Source organism: Micropterus salmoides, unplaced genomic scaffold (genome assembly GCF_014851395.1).
Source record: "Micropterus salmoides isolate LMB-PRFRI ecotype aquatic unplaced genomic scaffold, ASM1485139v1 Ms_hic_scaffold_22, whole genome shotgun sequence".
In the NCBI taxonomy this organism is placed as follows: domain Eukaryota; kingdom Metazoa; phylum Chordata; class Actinopteri; order Centrarchiformes; family Centrarchidae; genus Micropterus; species Micropterus salmoides.
In genome coordinates, this window is record NW_024041373.1 from 381,750 (window position 1) to 404,844 (window position 23,095).

The 23,095-nt window shown below is 40.8% G+C and overlaps 1 protein-coding gene across 1 annotated transcript in view; it reads left to right on the top strand.

The window, feature by feature from the left end:
* fbxw4 (F-box and WD repeat domain containing 4) overlaps nucleotides 1–23,095 on the top strand; it is a 63,548-nt gene that overhangs the window by 13,317 nt on the left and 27,136 nt on the right. The window contains exon 5 of the mRNA XM_038737873.1: nucleotides 1,771–1,856. Coding sequence (XP_038593801.1) covers nucleotides 1,771–1,856 — 86 coding nt within the window. The remainder of the gene's footprint in view (nucleotides 1–1,770; nucleotides 1,857–23,095) is intronic.

A 23,095-nucleotide genomic window follows, 5' to 3' on the forward strand; every position in this document is an offset into this window, starting at 1 on the left:
TCTAAACTTTCAGCTCATACAAGATCAGAGATGCAGCCAAGAGGCCCATGATCACTCTGGATGAACTGCAGAGATCTACAGCTGAGGTGGGAGACTCAACAATCAGTCGTATACTGCACAAATCTGGCCTTTATGGAAGAGTGGCAAGAAGAAAGCCATTTCTTAAAGATATCCATAAAAAGTCTCGTTTGAAGTTTGCCACAAGCCACCTGGGAGACACACCAAACATGTGGAAGAAGGTGCTCTGGTCAGATGAAACCAAAATCGAACTTTTTGGCAACAATGCAAACGTTATGTTTGGTGTAAAGCAACACAGCTCATCACCCTGAACACACCATCCCCACTGTCAAACATGGTGGTGGCAGCATCATGGTTTGGGCCTGCTTTTCTTCAGCAGGGACAGGGAAGATGGTTAAAATTGATGGGAAGATGGATGGAGCCAAATACAGGACCATTCTGGAAGAAAACCTGATGGAGTCTGCAAAAGACCTGAGACTGGGACGGAGATTTGTCTTCCAACAAGACAATGATCCAAAACATAAAGCAAAATCTACACTGGAATGGTTCACAAATAAACATATCCAGGTGTTAGAATGGCCAAGTCAAAGTCCAGACCTGAATCCAATCGAGAATCTGTGGAAAGAACTGAAAACTGCTGTTCACAAACGCTCTCCATCCAACCTCACTGAGCTCGAGCTGTTTTGCAAGGAGGAATCGGCAAAAATTTCAGTCTCTTGATGTGCAAAACTGATAGAGACGTACCCCAAGCGACTTACAGCTGTAATCGCAGCAAAAGGTGGCGCTACAAAGTATTAACTTAAGGGGGCTGAACAATTTTGCACGCCTAAGTTTTCAGTTTTGTTAAAAAAGTTTGAAATATCCAATAAATTTCGTTCCACTTCATAATTGTGTCCCACTTGTTGTTGGTTCTTCACAAAAAATTACAGTTTTATATCTTTATGTTTGAAGCCTGAAATGTGGCAAAAGGTCGAAAAGTTCAAGGGGGCCGAATACTTTCGCAAGGCACTGTATGTAACTTTACATTAGCTCAACAGAAAGTAACTGGTAGCTGTATTTTATTACTGCCTACTTGTCCAATGTTGACAACATCAGTTACAATCTGAGAGTAAACTGGTGTAGCCTGCAGCTCCGTCCTGTACCGACTGGGTCAGATGAAAGGGGTGGTGGCTGGAGGAGCTGAGGTTAGTAAAGCAAATAAGTGATGCTAACTAGTCCTTTTAAGCTAATGAGGAGACTTTTCTTGTGCAAATAAAATGCACCTCAGAAGGGAGGAGGTTTCTCATGTTGCACACAAAAGGCAAACATGAACAACCGTATCTGTAACGATTCTGAGGTCATATTAACAGGGTTTTAGGGGTGATGTCCAAAACATGCTGTGCAATAAATGTTAAATCACTGTAGAGAGCATTATAACCAACCAAATAACTTTCCCCAAATCTAAAGGTTGTAGTTCTTCCCCAGTAGACTGATCTTGGGCTGTTGGTTATATATTATCTGCTCCAGCTTTTCCAACTATTTGTTCAGACATATGTACATATATTCATCTAAAGCTCACATTAAACTGGGAAGACACTGAAGTTTTAAACTATTCTGATGTGCATCACATGCTCATGGACACAAGAGCAATACTGCTGAGACATGTTGTGTTGGGGTTTTATATTCAGACAAAAAATTTTGCTTCAGGAGAAACACTGGTGTCTGTTAATGCTAGCATTATAAAACATACTTACTTTACTTTTGTTTCTCCAGATTTGGACTTTGACTTCCACCTGCCCCAGAGACACAATATCCCTGTATGACAGAGTGTGGTCTGTTGCTATTAGCCCCACACTGAGGTAAGCTATTGCTCAGAATCACTCACAGTTTGCTTAACAGGAGCTACAAAGAGGTTGACAAATGTGGCTGTGATTGCTCACTCAGTTAAACGGGGTAAGCGCTGAGGAGGAGCAGACAGAGAGACAGAATGCTCTTCTTTAAAAGATCTCCTCAGTCATTGACGACTGCTCTTTTTCTATGAAGGCTGATGTTGTACTACATAGTAATATCCTCTACCATTAGTGGGTGTGTCAGTATGATTGTTTGACTGCTAAGAAATTTAACAGATAGCAAAAAACGGCAAGGTCCCTGCCAGCGCTCGACTGTGGGAATCCCTCACCTAACACAGCTCAGGCTTGTCTCCTCATTGATTCTTGCATCCGAGAGCACAACAACCATCCAGCATTTTGGCAACGCAAAAGTAACAAACTCTATCTTTTCATCTATAAACTCCATAAAATATGACACCAAAATCAGTGAATAAAGTTATAAAAGTTGTGTTTTTGTACAGTCATCAGTGAGGCCCCAAGCAGCTCTGCCAGGCCAGCACATTTGGTACCTATACCGTCTCCCAGAAACACACCGTTCATCTACCGTTGTTCCAACCAGATGTTTGTCTCATTTTGTCTCAAACTGTAAATTCGTCAAATTCAGTTCCCCATATTGCCATTTTCCAAGTTTTAGTTGTGGTTGACAGGACCCTTGTATCTTCTTCTACATGCTTTAATGCTTGATATTTTTAATTTTTCAGTTACAAATGGGACATTTCATTGATACCAACAATAGCTCTTATTTTTATACTTTATACTTAGATACTTAATATATGGTGTTCTATAGGTTAGCTTACAAGGGAAAATATCTACCGTTAAGACGAACGTTTGCTTTCATATCTAAATTTGACAATGAGCGAGGATTAGATTGATCACTTTACAACCGCCTAAGCTTTATTTTTGGGCCTTTCAGTTAAGGGTTTTTTGGATATGGTTTCATCAGGATTCTAAAATAGAATGGAGACAAATAATGGATTTCATAGTTTCCCTTGATAATCTATAGAACAAAATACTTAAAATTCAGCAGCCGTTTATTTTATCTATTTATTTTTTCCTTGTGTTTTTGTTTGTTTGGTCATAGTATTTCTCAGTATACTTCTTGCACCTTGTGCCTAAAAGACAATAAATATTTGATCACTATCCTTGAAGGTACTGACAGAAATGAGCTGAGAGCAGAACCACATTCTTTATAGTGGTGATTTAGAAGTGCCTTTGATTTCTCAGCCATGTTCACACCCAGACACTTAATAACACACAGTTACACACCCAGCATTGATGACATGCAGGCAGGCAGATGCAGAGCGCTGTAACAGTATCCTGACTTCAGCACCTGCTAGTCCAGCAGAGAGGCAGGTGATCATCCTTTGGTCTGCAGAGTGGAAACATCACAGGTCTGGGGTTTCCCATCTCGCTAAATATTGCCTGCTTTGTAAACAGCTTCAGGATTAATTAAAACTAAGTGCAGAAGTTAATTTAACCCCTGTGGTTTCTATCTGGACACGGACATTGTAATATCTTTTTAGCAGCAGGGCATCTGTTGACTAAATGAAGTAAATGACACCTTTAGATCATCTCCCAAACTGAAGAAGCAGGTTGCTCTTTTACTCTTGTCATTATCTACATTATACTGCTGCAGTACTTTGAAACCCATATCTAAAACTGAAAACAGTTTCAAAGACAACTGTATTCTCATGGAGTTAAAATTGAAATCGACACGCTACTTCCTGCACTGGCAGGGAATGTAAATTGTGCACTTCATTCATGATTTCTACAGATTGAGCTGTTTTGGAACAGGTCTACATTAGTGTTCAAGCTCATTATGTAAAATATTTACCAGCTTTCATTCTGGATATATATTTTTATATATATAATTACCTCTAACCCCGTATCTGATCTGAATCCTTAATTATAGTCCAGTCATAGCTTGGTCCTTATGCCCTGTAAATAAGTGAGGAGCAGATATGTCCTCATTTTCAATCTAAAACTGTAGCTCTTGCACACAAGGAAATAAGCAATCCAGTATATCAGCATACATGCATGGTGGCCTTGTCTGTCTGATCCAGGCCTCGGAGAGTCTCTCAGATCTGAGAGGAACAGGCAGGTTATCCACATCATTAATTCTCCAATTTGCTGGCTGAAATAGCAGACGGTACCTCAGCCCACCGCCCCCTTATAATGGAAACCTGCTCCCTACCTCTCACTGACCAATGGCCTGGTTAATTAAAACTCTTCTGGAAAGCAGGTGTCAACTCCCTGATAAACCCACTTCAGCCCCACACACCAAGTAACTCACCCCTCCAGCTAAAAGGAAAATAGTCTTTTTTCACCTCAGTTGATTAAGCATAAGGAAGATATGTAAGACCAAACCATACTAAACAGTTGAGAAAGTGCAAAGCCCTGCCCAGCGGGCTGCACAGGTAATTAGGTCTGAACTGAAAAAGTAAGGGACTTTTACCAATGTATCTGATTACCACTATTCTCTGCTATTATGCTACAGATGGATGGAGTGTCACATATGAACGCTTGGTCAAGACCCCTTGGCATCGCTTTTTAACGCCCTGGGAACACTTTAGCATCGTTTTTGCACGTGTAGGGCTCCGTGGTCAAGTTAGCAAGAATAAAAATGTAACGTCCAGTTAAGTTAGAATGAATAAATATGCAACTTTCAAAATAGTGGGTAACATTGTAAAACATCGCATTTTGGTTAGGTTTAGGCAACAAGACTACTTGTTAGGTTTAGGAAAAGACCATAGTTTGGGTTAAAATAACTATGTTACTTACGTGACTTAACTTACATAACTGAAGTCACAAAATTTACATAACTATAAACAGTCAGTGTTGATTTTTTTATTCACGTGGGAAAAACTAACTGGCTCATGAGTGAAAGCCGAGTTTTTGACCCATCTGTTCACCTGAACCACCTCCTTACTCAGGCTTTTATGTTATTTATGTCTACTTTTAGACATAGTGTTGAACAATGCTACAATGAGCGCTAAAGGGAGCCATGGGCGTTGGTACTAGACACCGAAGGATGTGACAAAGCGTAGGTATTTGAAACTCTAGGAATGAGAACGGACTGACACAACGCACGTGAACAACCCCTACAGTAGCATTGTACACAGCCAAAATCACACTATGCACACCTTAGGCAGCATTATGCCAACCCTATTACCAGTCAGAATGTTAATACTGGACAATTCTGAAAAACACAACTATGCATTGGCAATGGACGTAAATCATGTGCTGAATAACTGTCCAGCTGCATTATGTACATTGTCTGAGCTACTTGATGACATAATGATAATAGAGTACATATTAACAACAACTCTAAATCGCTTATGACTCGTCAGCTTTCATGTTGTCATGTTTTAGTCTGAAAGTGCTAAAAGAAATACTGAAACATTACATCTCAAACAACAGAGAATGAATTATGTGAAAAACACTGTCCTTGCAGGTTTGTCATTAAACTCAGAAATAAGATCTGTGTAATGTAGCTTGGATGCAACAGACTTTTCTGTGGGAATACCAAATCCACATGTTCTGTCCTGATGCAGACATAGTTTGGAAGTAGTCTCAGCCTTTGTGTGTGTAAGTTTTATTTGTTTCATTCTGGTTTCAGTGTCTAGTGGCTTAAATGCTGTTTACAGTCTCTTTATAATAACTGCTGAATTATTGTTATTTTATCACGTAATGTTATTCTAAAATCACGTTTTTAAATAACCATCGGCAGAATATAGATATAGTATTGTTTCTTACATTGCCTTCAAACATAGTTGAACCCTGGTCTCCAGCAGTCTACATGGTTTTCAGTCAGAAGGCTGATTCTCTTCCCAGATGTAAGAATCAAGACAGGCGTCGTAATTCACTCTCTTTAACAGTTTGTGGCCTTGTGTCTGTGCCATGTGCCACTTCTGCAGATTTTGTGAGATGCTTAAAGGTTATTTCAGAGTGAATGAGGTGAATGGTTGCTGCCTCCACAGGCATGTCTTTCATCACAGAACGGGAGAGAAGAGAGGGAGAGCAGCTTGTGTTAGAAATGTAACTTTCCCCGACTTCACTCAAACATGTCCTTCGATCAGTTACAGACTGAAGAGTTTAAAAAGTAGAACATTTTAACCAGGGAATTTATAGCACTATATATGCACTGACGTTCTACACAACCAACCCTAATTAAATACAACATTGATTCAAACAAATTGAGCTAGAGTCCAAGTCAAGTGTCAAGTCTCTCGTGGTTATAATGAATGTTGTATCACCTGCTGTGTTCAAACCAGGTTGCTAATAAAACTGCATAGCTATAAGGAATTCTGTAACGGTAACCTGTTTTCATTTACAGAGGCTACAACCATGTAGCCTAATGTACAATGTCTTTACAACTAATGACAGCTTATAAACTACTGTAAGTCAACACATCCCCCAGACTCTCAAACCCAGTGTAACGTTATAACTAAATAAAACTGTAGCTTTACATGATGAATAATAAACCTGTAACCTGTTTGCAGCCGACGTTATTAATTAACGTGATGGCAGCCCGCGGGACTTAAATAAGTTTGGCAAGTAAGCAAACGCTCATTCATCTTTTCATAACACAGTCAGAATTAACCTCCCGCAGGTTGTAGCTAAAGCAAGAAGCACGCTAACGTTAGGATTCTGATGTTGAGCTCAACATGTTTACTAACCTCAGGTTACTAACCTATTTTGCGTTCAGCGCTTCTTTGTTTATAGATAACGGAGGGAGGGGAATAACAGCAAGCTCATCAGACCTTTCCTAAAAATAAACATTGTTCATGAGTCCCGCACCTCGAGTCAGAGTCAAGTCTGAAGTCACTGTGTGCGACTTAAGTCAGACTCGAGTTCGAGTCTCAAACTCGAGTCCCCATCTCTGTGTGTGGGCTGTGCTGTAGCAGATGGTTGCATTTGATAATTACTAAAATGAATCGGTGCACATGGCACTGCCATTGTCTCTGACTTCTTCTTTTGTCTGTACAGTGCATCCAGCTTGTGCCGCAGGCATCAATTGATGCACTTTAAATAGCATACAGTATATTGTCAACTAACACATATCATCCCACCTCTGTTTACACCATCCCCGTGTTTCTGTTGGATACTGGATATCATTTCAAGGTCTGTTAGTGAATATTATTGTGGGTGCGGTGAAATGCCAAGGCTAGTGCAGGACAGCCGCCCCTGCTCACTGCCGCCTCGGAAAGGATATTGATCCCATCAGTGGCCATGGACCGTGGCCTTTTTTTTCTCTCTCATATTCCTTTTTCCACACCACATTGTGTGCTCACACTCTACCCTCATTGATGGAGCTCATACTGGACAGGGTCAATGAAATATGACTAGGCACTACAGGAGGTTACAGGGGTAAAATAGGGTCGGATACGTTTTTCTCACACTCTGTTTGATTGTCTGTTTTTCTCCCTGTGAGTAAATATCTACTGTACATTGTTTTCAGTGATGACAATGATGAGACTCTGACCATTCCAGAAAACACAGTGATTTCTAATTTCTAATTTGAATTATAATTTTTATTCATAAAATTACCTTGAAAGGTCCTTTCAGACTAATTTTGTTTACTTTATTACTTTACTTTATTTTTCTGTTTACCAGTATGGTATATAACTCAAATAATTAGTGTGCCACATCTGGATTGGCATTTAGGAGACAAAGACAGGCCTAAACATGTTTTGAATGAGTCAGTGGGGTCCAAGAAAGAAATGTAAATTTACACAACTATTTTATATAATTGTACTTTTTTAGGTTTTGGTTGACGATCCCGACTTTAATGCCCCCCCAATGTCATAATTTATGTGTATATTGTCCGGTGCTAAACATACATCAAAACATAACCACCTCAAACAACACTGTAGAAACAAATGCAGCAGGTATGTAAGAAATAAACAATCCTGGATGTGATTTTTCAAGATTAATCCAGAATTGTGGAATTTCCTGGTCCACTGTTCCATGGCCAGAATGGAATTGCTACTCCTGGATCTGAGGTTTGACAGATTTGAATCAGATTTGGTCAGAGTCTCCCAGGGTGATACCCAGATAATTGGAACTCACCCTCCTTTTAAAAAATGGGAACCACCAACCCAGTCTGACACTCCAAGTTTTTCCCTTGTCTTTGTTTTTATTTCACTAGGAAACTGAAGTGTTCCCAAACATGAGACCTTAACAATAACGATTCAAGCTCTGGCTTCTCTACACTGACCATGATGCTCAAGTCACTACGTAGCGAGAGGCTGGGAAAACTCGGAATTTACTTATGTTCCACACAAAACAAGGCTTATATTTGACGTTAAAGATTGCATTCGGTGCATATTTGCACCGTTCTGAAAGTCCTGTACCAAAATGGTCCAGTTAGGGGTGGGAATCACCAGAGGTGATTATTTTAAATATATTAAGATATATTGTAATTTATTACCATTTTCCAACTTCCAATTAGGTCCCTAAAGTCAAACTTTGTCAACATCTGTTTATCTAAAAAGTTCATATCACTTTTTCAGTCCTCTATATGATCCTGTTAAGTTTTCTAGTGGACTAAAAAAGCTAAAGATTTTGTTATTCTAGTACCAAAAAGTTAAAACTCCCATCTGCAATTTATATAATAAAATATTGATACTTGGCGTCCATGTATCGATATAGTATTGCCATGGCATATATCACGATACTATACTGTATCGATTTTTTCCCCCACCCCTATCCAGTATAAATACATGTGCCGTTACACCACTAATATCCAGAACTTTCAGCAATGTCATCCAGACCTGGCACCTTGCCACCGGGGAGCTTCTTGATTAGCAGCTTCAGGAGACCCCTGGGCCAGACAAGCCCAAAAGGCCCCTTCTTCAGCTTTGACAGCCTCCTTAGGTTGCCACCACAACAGACATCTGATCTTTGCAGATGATGTTGTTTTGTTGGCTTCATCAGACTATGACCCTCACCTCGCACTAGGGCAGTTTGCAGCCGAGTGTTAAGCGGGATGAGATTCAGCACCTCCAAGTCTGCGGCTGTGGTTCTCTGCCAGAAAACTGTGGATTGCCGATAAAATGGAGTGTGAGATGGACAGGCGGACTGGTGCGACATCAGCAGTAATGTGGGCATTGTACCGGACTGTTGTGGTGAAGAGGGAGCTGAGTCAGATTTACCAGTCAATCTACGACTGGCTCCTCATACACCAAGAGTGGCCCCAGAATGCCATGCTGGTACAGCCATGATTTAAACTTCTGGCAGACCAGTTCACTGCTTTTAGCCAACTCTCCAAAGCAATGCAGGTGGATCACATGCTGTATCATGGTGTATCATGGATCACTTTAAGTTTTTAATCTGTGAGAAATTCTATTAGTGATGAGTCTCCTGTTTGTTTATACTTCTCTTTCTCTCCCCCTTGTCTCAATCTCCCTCTCTCTGCTGTCTCTCCCCAGCTTTGTACCTGGTGTGTGCAGGTCTAGGCAATAGGAATTGGGAGAGGTGGGTAGCTAACAGTTGACTGAGGTGTTTCCTGCAGACTTGCTCTCATTCAAACAAGATCCAACAGGTTGTGGGCTGGGCAGCTGCAGATGTATAGCAGCAGGTCAGCTCTCACACTGGGTCACGGCTGATAGGGTTTCTTGGACAAGGCTGGCTTTGACCTCAGCGCTCGGCTGGGTGCTTGTCCTGTTCATTTATCTTCTGTGGACATGAGGGTTAGAATTGGGAGATCACTCATTAGCTTTTTCTTCTGGATTGTCAGTTTGCATCCATGGTGCTGGAAGCTGCTTCTAAGAATAACAGTGGTGTGAAATAAGAAAAGGTACAATTTCTCTCATAATAATGAAGCGGGTATTTGCATGTTAATCCCTCAAGCCAAGTAACTATGGCTGTAACGGTTTTGAAACCAAGACCGAAATCATGACCCAAAAGTCCAAGGTCTCCGCTCCACGGACTGTTGAACTCTCATTAAGACAGTGCAACTGTGGCGGCAGCCAGTGGAAAGTGGGCTCGGTAGTGGTGTATATTGTAGGCCATTTGTATTAACAGTAGGTTATTGTAATTTTCCACCTTAGTTTAGTGTTTATTTACTTGAATCTGCTCCTCTGCTCTGCTCCCCACACTCACACACACCTAGCCTGCACCTCTGGTCTGTCACGGCTGTCACACGCCGGCTTGCTCTGCCTCTTTCTGTCTCTCTCTCCCCTGTATGTGTCTCAGCTGATTTTCAGCAGTACGTTTTATAAAGTAAACTGAAACTTAACGTTAGTGAGTGACATCTGCAGTGGTGCGTTCACTGACACTCTGTACAGTAACATTTCCCCCCCCCGTGTCCGTTACCGTAATACCAGATAACATCTCTCTCTGTGTTTCTCTGCAAAATGCAAGTGGTCTTCCAAATATACTTTGGCAGGTGCAACTATACCTGGCCGGCCCGCTCAAGTAAAGTATATGTTGAAAACACTTAAGTTAGTGCAAGCTGTAAGCCTCCATTCATCCATCGTCAACCGCTTATCCTGCGTACAGGGTCGCGGGGGGCTGGAGCCAATCCTAGCTGACACTGGGCGAAAGGCGGGGTACACCCTGGACAGGTCGCCAGTCCATCACAGGGGACAATTTCTACATCTACTACATAAATCCTCTTTCAGCCATGTACCCCGTGATGTAATTTTCACATTGGTATCATGTCTGAATAATTGCCAGATTATTATCCTAATTTATATCCATTTATGTAAGACACAGCAGCAACCCCGTAAAGTCAGACTTATAACGTAACTGTAACACAACTCAAGTCTGGACAGAGTGGTGTCGGATTCAATACACAGGGAGATAAAATACACGTCTTGGTGAATATTTATTCAGGCAGAAGCCTTTCTGAACATCACTGTGACTCAGTTATCTTATCTATCGTCTATGCACAATAAACAGTTTACTTTGTTTATGTAAGTAAAAATAGCTTCAGTAAAAGTAAGCAAGACAATTGAAAAAAATACTCAATTACAAGCAAAAATTCTGCATTCAAAATTACACTAAAGTCGTGAGGAAGTATTACCAGCAAAAAGTAATTGAAATGTCAAAAAGAAAAAGTACTCATTGTACAGCCAAATGGCCTCTGTCAGTCTTATGTTAATAAATGTTGCATTTTTTGATGATTTATTAGTGATTCATTAACACGTAAAACATTTTGCTTACAATGGTTAAGAGGGAGCTGATTTCATTCATTTTAATTTAGAAACATTTGGGTAGTTTAAACTATGACCATGCCACATATTTTACAAACTGGTCATATGTTTTACATATAAAATCCCAACCTGAGTAAAAAAAAATGACTATAGCTGTCAGATAAATGTAGTGGGGTAAAAAGTACTATTTTCCCTCCGGAAAGAGTAAATATGGAATCTAATAGTGATACAGACACAGGTAATGAGGTGTTACGCTCATGCTGTATGCTGCTGAATTGTAAATATAGTTTGAAGAGAAGACACTTGCAAGTATGGCTTGATCTCTTTGTGAGGAGACTCATCCGTGGTCATACTGTTTCATGATTTCTTTTTGGTCAAATATTTCATTTTATTTGGTTTATTTTATAGTATTCTATTTTGTACTTTTGTTAGTTGCTTTCTGGAGTTAGGCGCAAATGAATTTTACTACACTCAATGTAATTTGATTTGATATTAGTTACATAGTTGAAGTGATGATTAGTAACTGAATTAGTTAATAAAGATCAGTGGAGAAAGGTAAAACCTTTTAAAACTCCTTTAGGAATAAAACACATGAACATTTATGTAAAAGACACCTATGCAGGGTCTGACATGAACGTCTTTCACTGCCTGTGTGTTTCACTGTGACATCATTTGATGTAAATTACGTTGTCATTCAGTGCTCAAAAACTTACACAAAATACGATAACCTTATTACATGTGTCTTTCTGTTGTGCGTTTCCCTGGCAGCCGATGTCAGCTAATGTCAGACCCTGTCTGTTTGACCAGAAGCCATCACACACAGACAGATGAAGCTGTGTTAAAGATCCCATGTCTGAAAAGGGCATATTAAATAAAGAAAGTGAAATAACAAACACTGAAACCCTTCTCACAATAAGAAAGTAGGGATTTGTCTTTGGTGGTCACTCATGCCAAGTAGCATAGAGTCAGTAATGTCTGCTCGTTGCTCTGTGCCAATTTCCTGCCAGACTAGGTGGGTATCCTGACTTGGAGCTGGGGTGGGGTTTGGCATGGGGGTACGCTACACTGACCACTAGTGTAGAGAAGGGGGGCTGGGCAGAAGTCAGTGAAGGGAGAAGCCACCCTGAAGAGAGGTGAGAACAGGGAGGGGGTTAGAATTGTTTTGTCTAGAATTCCTCAAGCACAACTACAAAGATGCTGCAGGGGCCAGAAGCGCTTTTGAAAGTTTCCAAAAGGAGAAAATGATTGTTGGATAAACCGTCCCCAATTCGGCACTTTCTCACCACCGCCGGGGAAGGACGACCTTTGACCTCCAGTATCAAAGTACAGGGTGACGCCACAGCAGCCACCCAGCCAGCCAGAGCCGGTCCTCTCTGACTGCACCCCCACCACCACCGCCGCCACCACCACCCAACCTCACACACTCCAATTCCACCCCCACTGCTCTGCCCCACTCAACCGCAAGAAAAAGCCTGAAATTCATGTCTTTCTCTTTGGTCTCTCCCTAGCCGTCCCTGTGGCTCAGGAGTCAAGAATTCAATTAGTTAAAAAAAGAGAAGAAAAGAGCGAGGCTGCAACAATGCAGCGATAAGGGGGCAGAATGTGCGTTCCCACACGCTAAATACAGGGCGCTTTCCCTGGGGCCCACAGAGCAAGAGGACCCGCACCGCAGGAGGCGAGAATAATCACAGCTCCCTCTGAACCCCCTCATTACACACACTCTCTCACACACACACACACACACACACACACACACACACACACACACACACACACACACACCTTACATTCTTTACACACAGATAGCTTCATGCAGACACGCATTACAGGCAGGCATTCCCTTGAAGAGAGACACACCTTGCAAACTCCCCACACGCATAAACACACACTGAGAGGAACACGCACACACACACACACAGCATATAAAGACCTCTCATTACATGGCCTCATACAGGTGTTCTCAGGTCTCAGGTTTACCAGGAAAGAGTGTTTTCATGTATTCGCTTTGCAAGACACACTTGTGTTAAACATGACACAAACACAATGTAGACAAACTACTGTCCAAGTCTGTTTCCAAAGGTTCAGAACAACAGATACTTGCAGAATAATATATGATAGAGGTGTTTTTTTTCTTCCATTGTGGACTGTACATATACGGCATGTCACACAAAAATATACAGAGACCGGATCTACATGTTTTTTTAACAGCTGAGTTTTCAGCTTGTTACACTCGAGCCTGCTGTCTAGAGTGAAAACTGAAGAAAGTGCAAGTATTGTTTGTGTCTGTTCATTCAACTTAGATTACTCACTTACTGCTGCCTATTTAATACATTGAATACAACTGTGCTATCTATAACTAACTTATCACTTAATCTGTCGATTATTTATTTTTTCTGATGAATTGTTTTGTCCATAAGAAAGGCATGGGTGAATATCAATATTAGGACTGAAATGCTTAATTTGATGGTCATTGGATAGAAAATTGTCGACAACTTTAATGATAAGTTAATCATTTCAGTTAATAATCGAGCAAAAAGGCAAACATTTGCTGTGTCTTGGCTCCTGTTTTCTGTGTATTACTGTAAACTGAAAATCTTGACAAAGTCTTGGTAGGTAGGCCAGCCTGACCGTGCTTATTACTGTCCTGCGACAGCCACAGATACTGGGTGTTTCCCCCTTTTTCTGTCAAAGCATTTGATTTATTCAGTGAAGAAGAATTTTGACAAAAATAACAAAAGTGCGTCTTAATTAAATTGCCAACCCCAGATTTAATCATAAAAATTATAGAGAGATTAACTTTAACTAACAATTATTCGCTGGGGTTCTAATCACAATATTAACAAGAATGTATTTCTTCAAGAATATGTATCTCAATATGTAAATCGAGATGGTAAAAATATGTAGAATCTTAACAAAACCATCAGTACAGTGACAGATTGGGATGTAGCTGTAAGCAGATATAAGTCTTTATTAATCTATTTGACAACAACTATAACTTCCCCTTTGGACACCCTGAAGTGGAGGTTTCTGTATTAACAGAAAATTAAATGATAATATAGTTAAACAGAGCTGTAAAAATATAAATGTGTTCATTGGAGAAGTAATAATTCTTAAGAAATACTAATATTAAGTAAATGCTTAAACTACATTATATATCCTTTGTTATAAACCAGTTATTCAATGTTTATACACTGCATAAAAATGTTTAACTAAAGTGTTAACATAATTATTACAATGAACTTGAAATCATTGATTTGGATAACAGAATTTTGTAATTAATACAAAGTGTTGTTATTGAAATTTCTCAGAGCCCAGTCATGTTTAGATCATTTGTTTCTTAACACCAACAGTCCAAGACCCACAGATATTCCACTTACTATGCTCTCCTCACAGTGGTGAAGCTGGAACCAGGGAGTGTTTGGTGTTTTCACTTAATAAATTACTTCAATGATTATTGGATTATCAAATTTGTTGTAAATTTCCATTTGACTAATGCGTATGAAATGAATTGTTTCAGCCCTAGATTTTTATACAAATAAAGGTTTTGGGATGTTGAGTTTGGAGTTTGTTGAAGCAGTAGGTCCGATTGGTTACATTTTCTGTGGAACTCATTGATAGATCTCTTCCACTGGTTTAATATGTTCTTGTAGTTGAGGCCAGGTTTTATATTGTGAATTATTAACAAAGATCGCTGTACCCAAAGTGTTAAGGTATACATGTGTATCCGGGCACTGTGGAGCCCTAACAGCGTGGGAGTTTGGGATGTGTACTGGCGGCAGTGTTATTCATACACCACATTATCCTAATGAGCGTCACTCCCACCACATTTTGAGCAGGAGAAAGCTCTGTGATCACTGAAGCCCTGCTTCTAGTGGATCCCAATTTAAAAGATGTCAGTCGCGCTCCTTGCTGACCCCGACCATACAAACACTTGTCACAGAGACCTCCTTTCACTGATTCACACCAAAAATGGCACCAAATTATTGTGGATTGTTACTTTAACTCATTTTGGCTTAAAAATGTAGTTTTCAAATGGTCTTTCAACTGCGCGTTCAAAAGAAGTAAGTAAGTAAAATGTTTTGCTGTGTCTTTACAGGGATATAGCTCAGTGCAGTGAAGTGTGTTCCTCCTCATGAAGGCTTTAGGTCATTTCTAAGTGTCCATTAATTAGTATACATTATCCATCAATCAGTCAAAGTATCAATTAGGCCTAATCCATCATATAGTAAAGGACATAAGATTAAAAATGTATTGATATTTCTGTGTACAAGAATAAACAGACACAGAAAACTCACACAAGTTAGATATTCACTTCACATCAAGAAAATTACACATCGAATAGCAATTTTCTTAAGATTGTCAATCTTTCAGCTGCTCATTCCGTTTGTAGTGGAAAACAATTATTCCAAGCTCAGTTTGAACATGTATTACAGCGAATGCAACATTATAACTATCTGGGACCAGAGAGCGAAGGAACTGAGGCAGTGTTTGTAGTAGGGCCTTAGAGATGAATAACATACAGTGCAGCTCCCGCCTTTTCATGTTAGATGCACTGGCGAGTGAGGAAGTTATCAGCTGTGATGATGAGCAGTGCACCTTATTACACAGAATCAAGAGGCAAGTTTGACCTTCAGCTTGGTTGTCATGTTTTCCTTAATGGGTCCTAAAAGTGAGTATTTATAAACTGAACAGTACTGTCATCCAATACACACTTTTTTTTTGTCAAAATCAGCAGATATCTCCTCACGGCCCTCGAGCTTTCCGTTTTGTGTGTGTGCTGGAAGATAATCTGTTGTTAAACAGCTCACTCGCTCTAAATGCTTGTAGTGACAGTTTGCTAACCCACAATTTAGCTAACTTTAGGTACAGTGCTTGCTGTGTTGTTTGTTCTGTATCATGGTGTTTGTCATGGTGCTGGATTTCTGAGAATTTTGTCAGAATTTAAAACTTAAGCTTGAACTTTATGCTTAAGTGAACTTTAGATTATAATGACCAGATTAAGTGTTTTTTTCAAGAGATTAATAATAAGTTAATTCTAATTTCACATAATCAAGTAGTAATGTGAAATGTGTAATATAATTGTAGAAATGTACTAGCTGGGGAAAGTCATTTAACATAAATAGTCTCACTATCCATGTTTATAATTTGATATAATACAATGAACAAGTCATGATGCTGGGGTCACAATTAAAATGCCAGTCAGAATAATAATGCTGTAATATCATCATGCCATGTATTAGCCTGACAAACATCACAGTTATCTGTATATGTAATTCATCAAGTAATTCATGACTCCAAAGAATGAAACTCTTGTTGCCATAAATATATGTGGAGCCTCTAATTAAGATATCTACCAATAAGTTTTGACTTTTGAAATGTCAATTCCAAATATTATCACTAATGACTAGTCGTGTTTCTAATTCACCTCTGAGTAGATATCTTTGATTAAAGGTGTAACATAACGGCAATAGGAATGCCAGTCCTGATGAAGTGTGCTTATCAGTATGTGGATGTATTTGTGCTAATAAATGATCAGTCGGCTTTGTGTACCCTGCTGATCATGCAATAAAGGATTATAGCATCTGATGATATAGAGACTTTCCAAGTTTATCACAATGCCCTACAAGGTGCATTGAAAATGCCACTTAAGTGTTAAATCTATTCAGATAATTTTAAAACATCACTGTTAAAGTCTAAGTCCAAATTTAACAGTGTGAAATTACTAACTCCATTTGGAATATTACAATCAGATAATGTATCAGACAGTAGAAGCTGTTACCTCATTATTACATGACCTGTTAATGTATTACGTCTCTTATACTGCAGTTTCGCAGCCAGCAGGTGATCTTATGATGTGATGTTTTTATATTGGAGAGCAGTGTGTCACCATGACACCATGTAACATTTAAAAGAAGAAATAACGCATTCATTTTCCAAATGAAAAGTTGAATTCATATGCAATATATGTGCTCTTACTTCAGCAGATGAATAAAATATAATAGATTAATAGCTATAGATAATGGAGTTAAATTCTAGGGTTACGGTTCAACAACATTTTATTAAACCTGAATCCAGTATCCAGTCCGCTGTGAAATCTAAATCCTTTGGCATCCCTCAGCGAATCTAATTAGGTTTAGAGAGATTAGATCAGATGGTCTGAGTTTAGTCAATCCGGATTTTAAATGGCAACAGGCAACCACCTATCGGACCCCAACTCTGCCCAGTACACTTCTGCTACAGCCTGACTGACCTGTAGTTTATGCTGGCTAATGTTAGCTAATGTGAGCAAGCTTAACAGTAGACATTAATGTGTAACTGACATTACGGAGTCAGTTCACTGACTTTGTAACTCTTCTCTACCTGTGCTACTGTCACTCTATGTTTTAGCATTTACAGTGGCCGCTGTTCATCAAAACGTTGCATATTTAACAAATGTATTGTATTTAAACACCACTAACAGAGACTTTATATTCCATTTTGGCCAATTACCATTGCTGTTATAAAGGTGTGATTGAGACCAAATGTGATTCCAGAATCATCTAGCTAACATTAGCGTCTTGTTGTGTCTGGTGTGTGTGTCCGGTGTGGACGGTTATGTTGGGTCTCAGTCTGTTCCAGCCGGGTGAACAGAGCTGAGGGGCCGGCTGAGGAATGTCCTGGTGACCCTACACACAGGAGACACAAACAGAAGCCAAAAGGACCACAGGGGGGTGGGGATGGGGATGGGACAACAGGGTCTGGGTGTGTGTGTGTGTGTGTGTGTGTGTGTGTGTGTGGGTGTGTGTCCATGCATAACAGTGTGCATTTGTGTGAGAGAGAGAGAGAAAGTGCATGTTTATGTGCATGCATATGTTTTCCCATGCATATCAGTGTGGAAGAAAGGGGGAGCAGGGGAGAGGAGGCTGGGAGTGAAAGAGAGAGAGAGTGTGTGCGTGTGTGTGTCTGTGTGTCAGCGGGGGTCAGCTCTTGCACCCTTTGGCCATTGTCTCCCTCCCTGACCGATATAAAAGCATCATAACCCTTTGAGCTCAGACATATTTAGAAAGCAGATAAAAGCACTTTTTACAAACTAGATACACGTCAGGCACAAAGGCCGGGGTCAAGCGCAACAAATTAACAACCCTCTTTCTGACGGGAGGTGGGGATGGGGGGGAGGTAGGGAGGGGGACTGGGCAAAGCTAAAACCGCCCCTGGAGTCCAGAGCCAAATGCCTCCACATTCCCAGAGCGGGGATGTGGGCTGTTCTCTCGCATTCATGTGTAATTGGTCCTAGGGGCAGAGGCTGAGATAAATACTGACTTACTTTTTGTGTTTTTATTATGTCGTCTTAATAGAAGACTTGTTTGGAATTCCCTAATTCCAACAAAAGTCCTAGACGGCCATTCTGAAAGGCAAGAATTTAAGTAATTTGTCACTCAGGGTAACAGGTGCCATCCCACCCGGGTTCCACACATTGAAATCCCTACCCAGAGTTAGAGCTGTTCATGTAAGCTTTTACATTTGGAAAATATATGGCACATACTTATGTATAGTAAGATGTGACTGGGAGCACAAGCACAAAATTGTATAGCTACACAGGCACAGAACCACAGCTAGGGCCTGGTCCACAAGATGAGCCCATGAAGGCGTTAACGACTTTCTGTCTTTTCTCTCTTTAACAGGGTTCCATCTCATGGTGGCACTATTAGGTAATTAGTTTAGTTGAGTAGTCCATCAATCAACAAACCATTTATTATCATTAATTGTCAATTTTATTTAAAAGTGCCAAACCTTTGCTGCTTCAAGTTTCTCCTGTGTTGAGGATTTGCTACTTTTCTCTGTGTTACATCACGGTGAAGGAAAAGTTTTTGGGTTTTGGACTGTTGGTCACAAATCCAACATTTTATCTACTATATAATGTGTTTTCTGTGTTTTCTTGACACTAGTAGTTACAGTCCTAGTTCCATCATTTCACATCCTTTTTCTAAAGTTGTCAAACAACGTCGTGCATTACAGCCAACATCTGGCAAGATGGTGGGCTGTCACCTCCTGCTCTACAATCACTTAGAGTTTATTTGTTTCAATAGAGCCAAACACACAATTCAGTTCTCACTGATATTTTCCTGTTCTGTTGTCAAACAGCATCACTGTGGGATCGTTAAATGTCCATCAGCCAGTTATATAAGATATGAAGGCTGTTGATGATACATAAGCATTTCTCCATCTGCACTTCAAAGTGTGACCAGTGTATAAATGTTTATTTACTATAGATTTTCCAAAAGCTGATGTTGATTTAGTGTGGATGGAAAGCCAGAACGTTGAGAAGAGATACATTTACAGTTACTGTGAGGGAGAGGACAGAGATTAGGCCATTACCAAATTTTGGGAGGTGTTAAATGGCTAGTTCAAATTACAAAAAACAGACTTTAACCCTCAACCTGTGTCTAAAGGGGTTCTTTTTGCCCAGATTTCATACATATACTCTGAAACTGTCCTCCTCACCAGTGAATTGATAATAGTTCATTTGTGCTAGCCAAAGCGTTAAAAAAGTACATGTGACAAACTTAACAGCACTGTGTCTTTCCAGAAGGCGTCTTTACTCAGGATAATCCACAGAGCTCACGTTTAACAGTTTACATGGGAACTATTTCATCAGCGTAAAGTTGTTTTCATTTTTGTGTATACTGTCTTTCCTATAAATATCTTTGTTTGAATTTTTCTTTTTTGTAAATGAAGTCAGAAATGCTGCAGAAGTCAGCATCCGAGAGGGTTTAGGACCAGATACATTTGACATTATGCTTAAAATGGGCCTACAGGGAGGTCGCTCACACGTGCAGCAGAGCAGCGCTTGGTGGAAATAAAATGCTGGATGACGCAGACAACTGAAAGCTCAGTCTTGGCTTGCTGCTTTAATTACACGTGTTTGGTGCATTTAAGTTGCAGTTTAGTTTTCTAACATGATCTGCAGATTTTTTTGAACTCTTACTGAACTTCTAAGTCACCACATTCATTTGTTTATGTCCAAGTCGAATATAATAAAATATAAAATACATTAGTTATTTTTCTACTGCACACATATGGCTTTTCATGAAAAATATGTCATCCTATTTTTTGGAAGCTTAATAATGTATCAGTAATCTAAATGGTCTGTCTTGTGTCTGTGTTTATTGCCTATGAATTTCAGTGGATATTAGGGTTGGGCCATCGGCGATGGCTGACAGACATCACATTGTTGAGCCGGCATCGTGATTGTAAACTTTGTCATGGACCAAAACCGGGAAATGTTTTCTGTTGGCTGAGGGTATGCAGTACAGCGTAAGTAATATAATCATTAGGTTGTCGGGGGCTTGTGGTGCAGTAGTTAGCACTGTCAGCTCCTGGGTTTGAATCCACAGCTTGCACCACCCCTACGTTCATTTTCAAATAAACAACTCCTGTGTCACGCGTGGTTTCACGCCATCTCCTTTTCACTTCTTGTGTGTGTTTTTTTTTGACAAAACATGGTTTTGGAGACCGTTGTCAGATTGTGTAGTGTGTGAGCCCTCTGTCGACTTCAAGACTCCCGGTTACAGGACAGCGAGTCGTGTAGTCTGAAAAGCACAGTGATCTGAAGTAGGCATCACAGTCTAAAGACATGCAAGTTAGTTTAACTGGCATCTCTAGCTTGATGGTAAGAATGATTGTTGAGTCAGCCCTGGACCAAGGCATGCTCTGCCTGTCAGCCAGTGTTTGCTGTAGCCCCCTGGGTCCTTGTACATGATCATCATATATAGAAAATGGATGGATGATTTGTTTGTTGGCAAACAAATAGCACGGCCTGTCACACAGCTGAAGAAACCATGACTTTATAGTTGGTATTTTTGAGAATTTTTCTAACCAAAAGTACCAGATGGATAGATTGAAGAAGCTGCTTCATTGACCCAAAATATCTGGAGTTCTGCCCCAAACTTGCAAACAAGATGGACATGAATCATTCTGATTCAAGAACAGCCATAGTAGTTTATAAAATTGTCTATCATTTCTGTCCTGAGACTTTGGAAGGTCACCTAAGAATTCGGTGTCCAGAGTAATGTCCAGAGTAACAGCAGCTTAAAATCCTACAGGAGTTTCTGTCCTGTAGAAGATGTTGTTGTTGGTGTGTACTGAGCTGGGACCAGAGAATGGTGGACAGCCTGGACAGCAGCAGTGAGTTGGTGGTGGTCTTGGGAAAACATGGTGCTCCCTGTGCGGTCAGCGTGTTGATTTGGAACTAACAATGTTGGTACTGTTGGACTCAACTCCCAGCAGGGACTCTCGCACTTTGTATTTGTGTGTGTGTGTGTGTGTGTGTGTTATATTCCTGCTTCAGCCTGTATAAATGTGTGTTTGCATGCATGAAAATGTGTGTATATGTGTTTCTTCATATCTAAGATTTGTGCTTGTGTGTGTGTGTGTGTGTGTGTGTGTCTTGGTGCGGCTGTGTTCCCACTGAGGACTAGTTTGTGTGACCCTGCCACACAGGCCCTTAGATAATACAGCCAGCTGATGAGGTTACCCAAACGGCAGCAGAGGCCCAGCATGCTGCTAATGATGAGGAGGAGTGAAGGGGGAGGCACAGACCAGGGCAGACGAGGGTGACTCAGTTTGGTCAGAGATATGGCTGTGTGATTGTCTGTGTGTGTGTGTGCGCGCGCATATGTGTGTGTTTAGGGGGGACACCTGCCCCACATTAGGCGAGAGAGGCTCTGACCTTAGCAGCTATAATATCAGTGTAAGCTCTGACCCCAGATCAGGCCTTGTTGGTGCTTCAGAGGGGTGAGAGAGCTAGGGGAGACGAGGGGGAAGTGGTTCTTTCATTGTATGGACTGTGTCCCCTGTCCTGCCTCTGCCAGCGCCACGGCCCAGTGAGGAGTGAGTAATGTGAGTAATGGAGAGTAATAGGGTCCAGATAGTGAGTGTGACCGTAACCCTATTGTATCCTGTGTCAGCAGGGTCAGAGGTCACCCACCGTGCATACTGGTCCCGGCCCCGCCCGACCCATTTGGGCCATAAATGAGTTTACCCAACACTAATTACCGGGGGCCTGCCAATGGGCCGCACTGCTTAATGGGCCTGACAGCTGCCTCTATGCCGCACTTACACGTACCCCCAACCGTCCGCCCCCACCACCCACCCCCACACCAGCCCTGACCTGTCCTGCCAAACCTTTGGTTTGGGTCTGGCCTGGGACCATAGTTGTTTCCTTTTTCTCTCTTCCCTTGTTGCCTGTCCGCTCTCTACTGTCAACTGTCTAATAAAGGCATAAAATGTCAAACAGATAGCTTTGAAGAGACTGAAATGTATTATCTTAATCACGTGTAGCCTTTCACCAGGGCAGTAGCCTAGGGGTTTAAATAATCTGGCTCATAACGCTCTGTAAAACTGCATCTCGTTTTCACACTTTCCGTTCCGTTTTTGTACGGATTAAACGACTGAGATCTTCATTAGTGAGCTTTGGGGGGACTGATAGGCAGATTTTTAAACTTTGGCCAGAGCCAGGCTTGCTGTTTTCCAGTTTCCTGTCTGCTGAGCTTGGAACTGAGGAGAAACAGCTTTTCGATGAAAGTAGACTGCTTAGTAGCTTTCTCTCCTTTACATTCTTGATACGACTATTTGTCACTTTTCGTGTGAAAACGGGGTACAAATTTGTTTTTACACTTGGTTTTTGGACAGATTAAACAAATATATTTGGTCTGCTGGATTGCATCGTTAGCTTAAGCGTAGTTCACACTACAGGATTTTTAGCCCAATTTGCCAGTCGCCAAGCTCGCCAGTCGTTATGTGTGAACTCCTTAACTCCTTAAAACGGCTCCCTGACGCATTTCTGACACATCGCCGACGTCTGCCAGATATCTAGCATCTGGAGGAGTCGGCCGACTTGACATCCGCATTCAGCCAATGAGAGCAGGCAGCTGCTTTTTCTCCAGCTCTCTCTGTAGCTCAGACGATCCCTGCTACCTGCATGTGCTAATCCGTTCTTTCACCCAGCTTCTTTATATATGGTTCACGTCATTTCCTGTTTCACATTTCACGTGTGTTTTCTTGACCAAA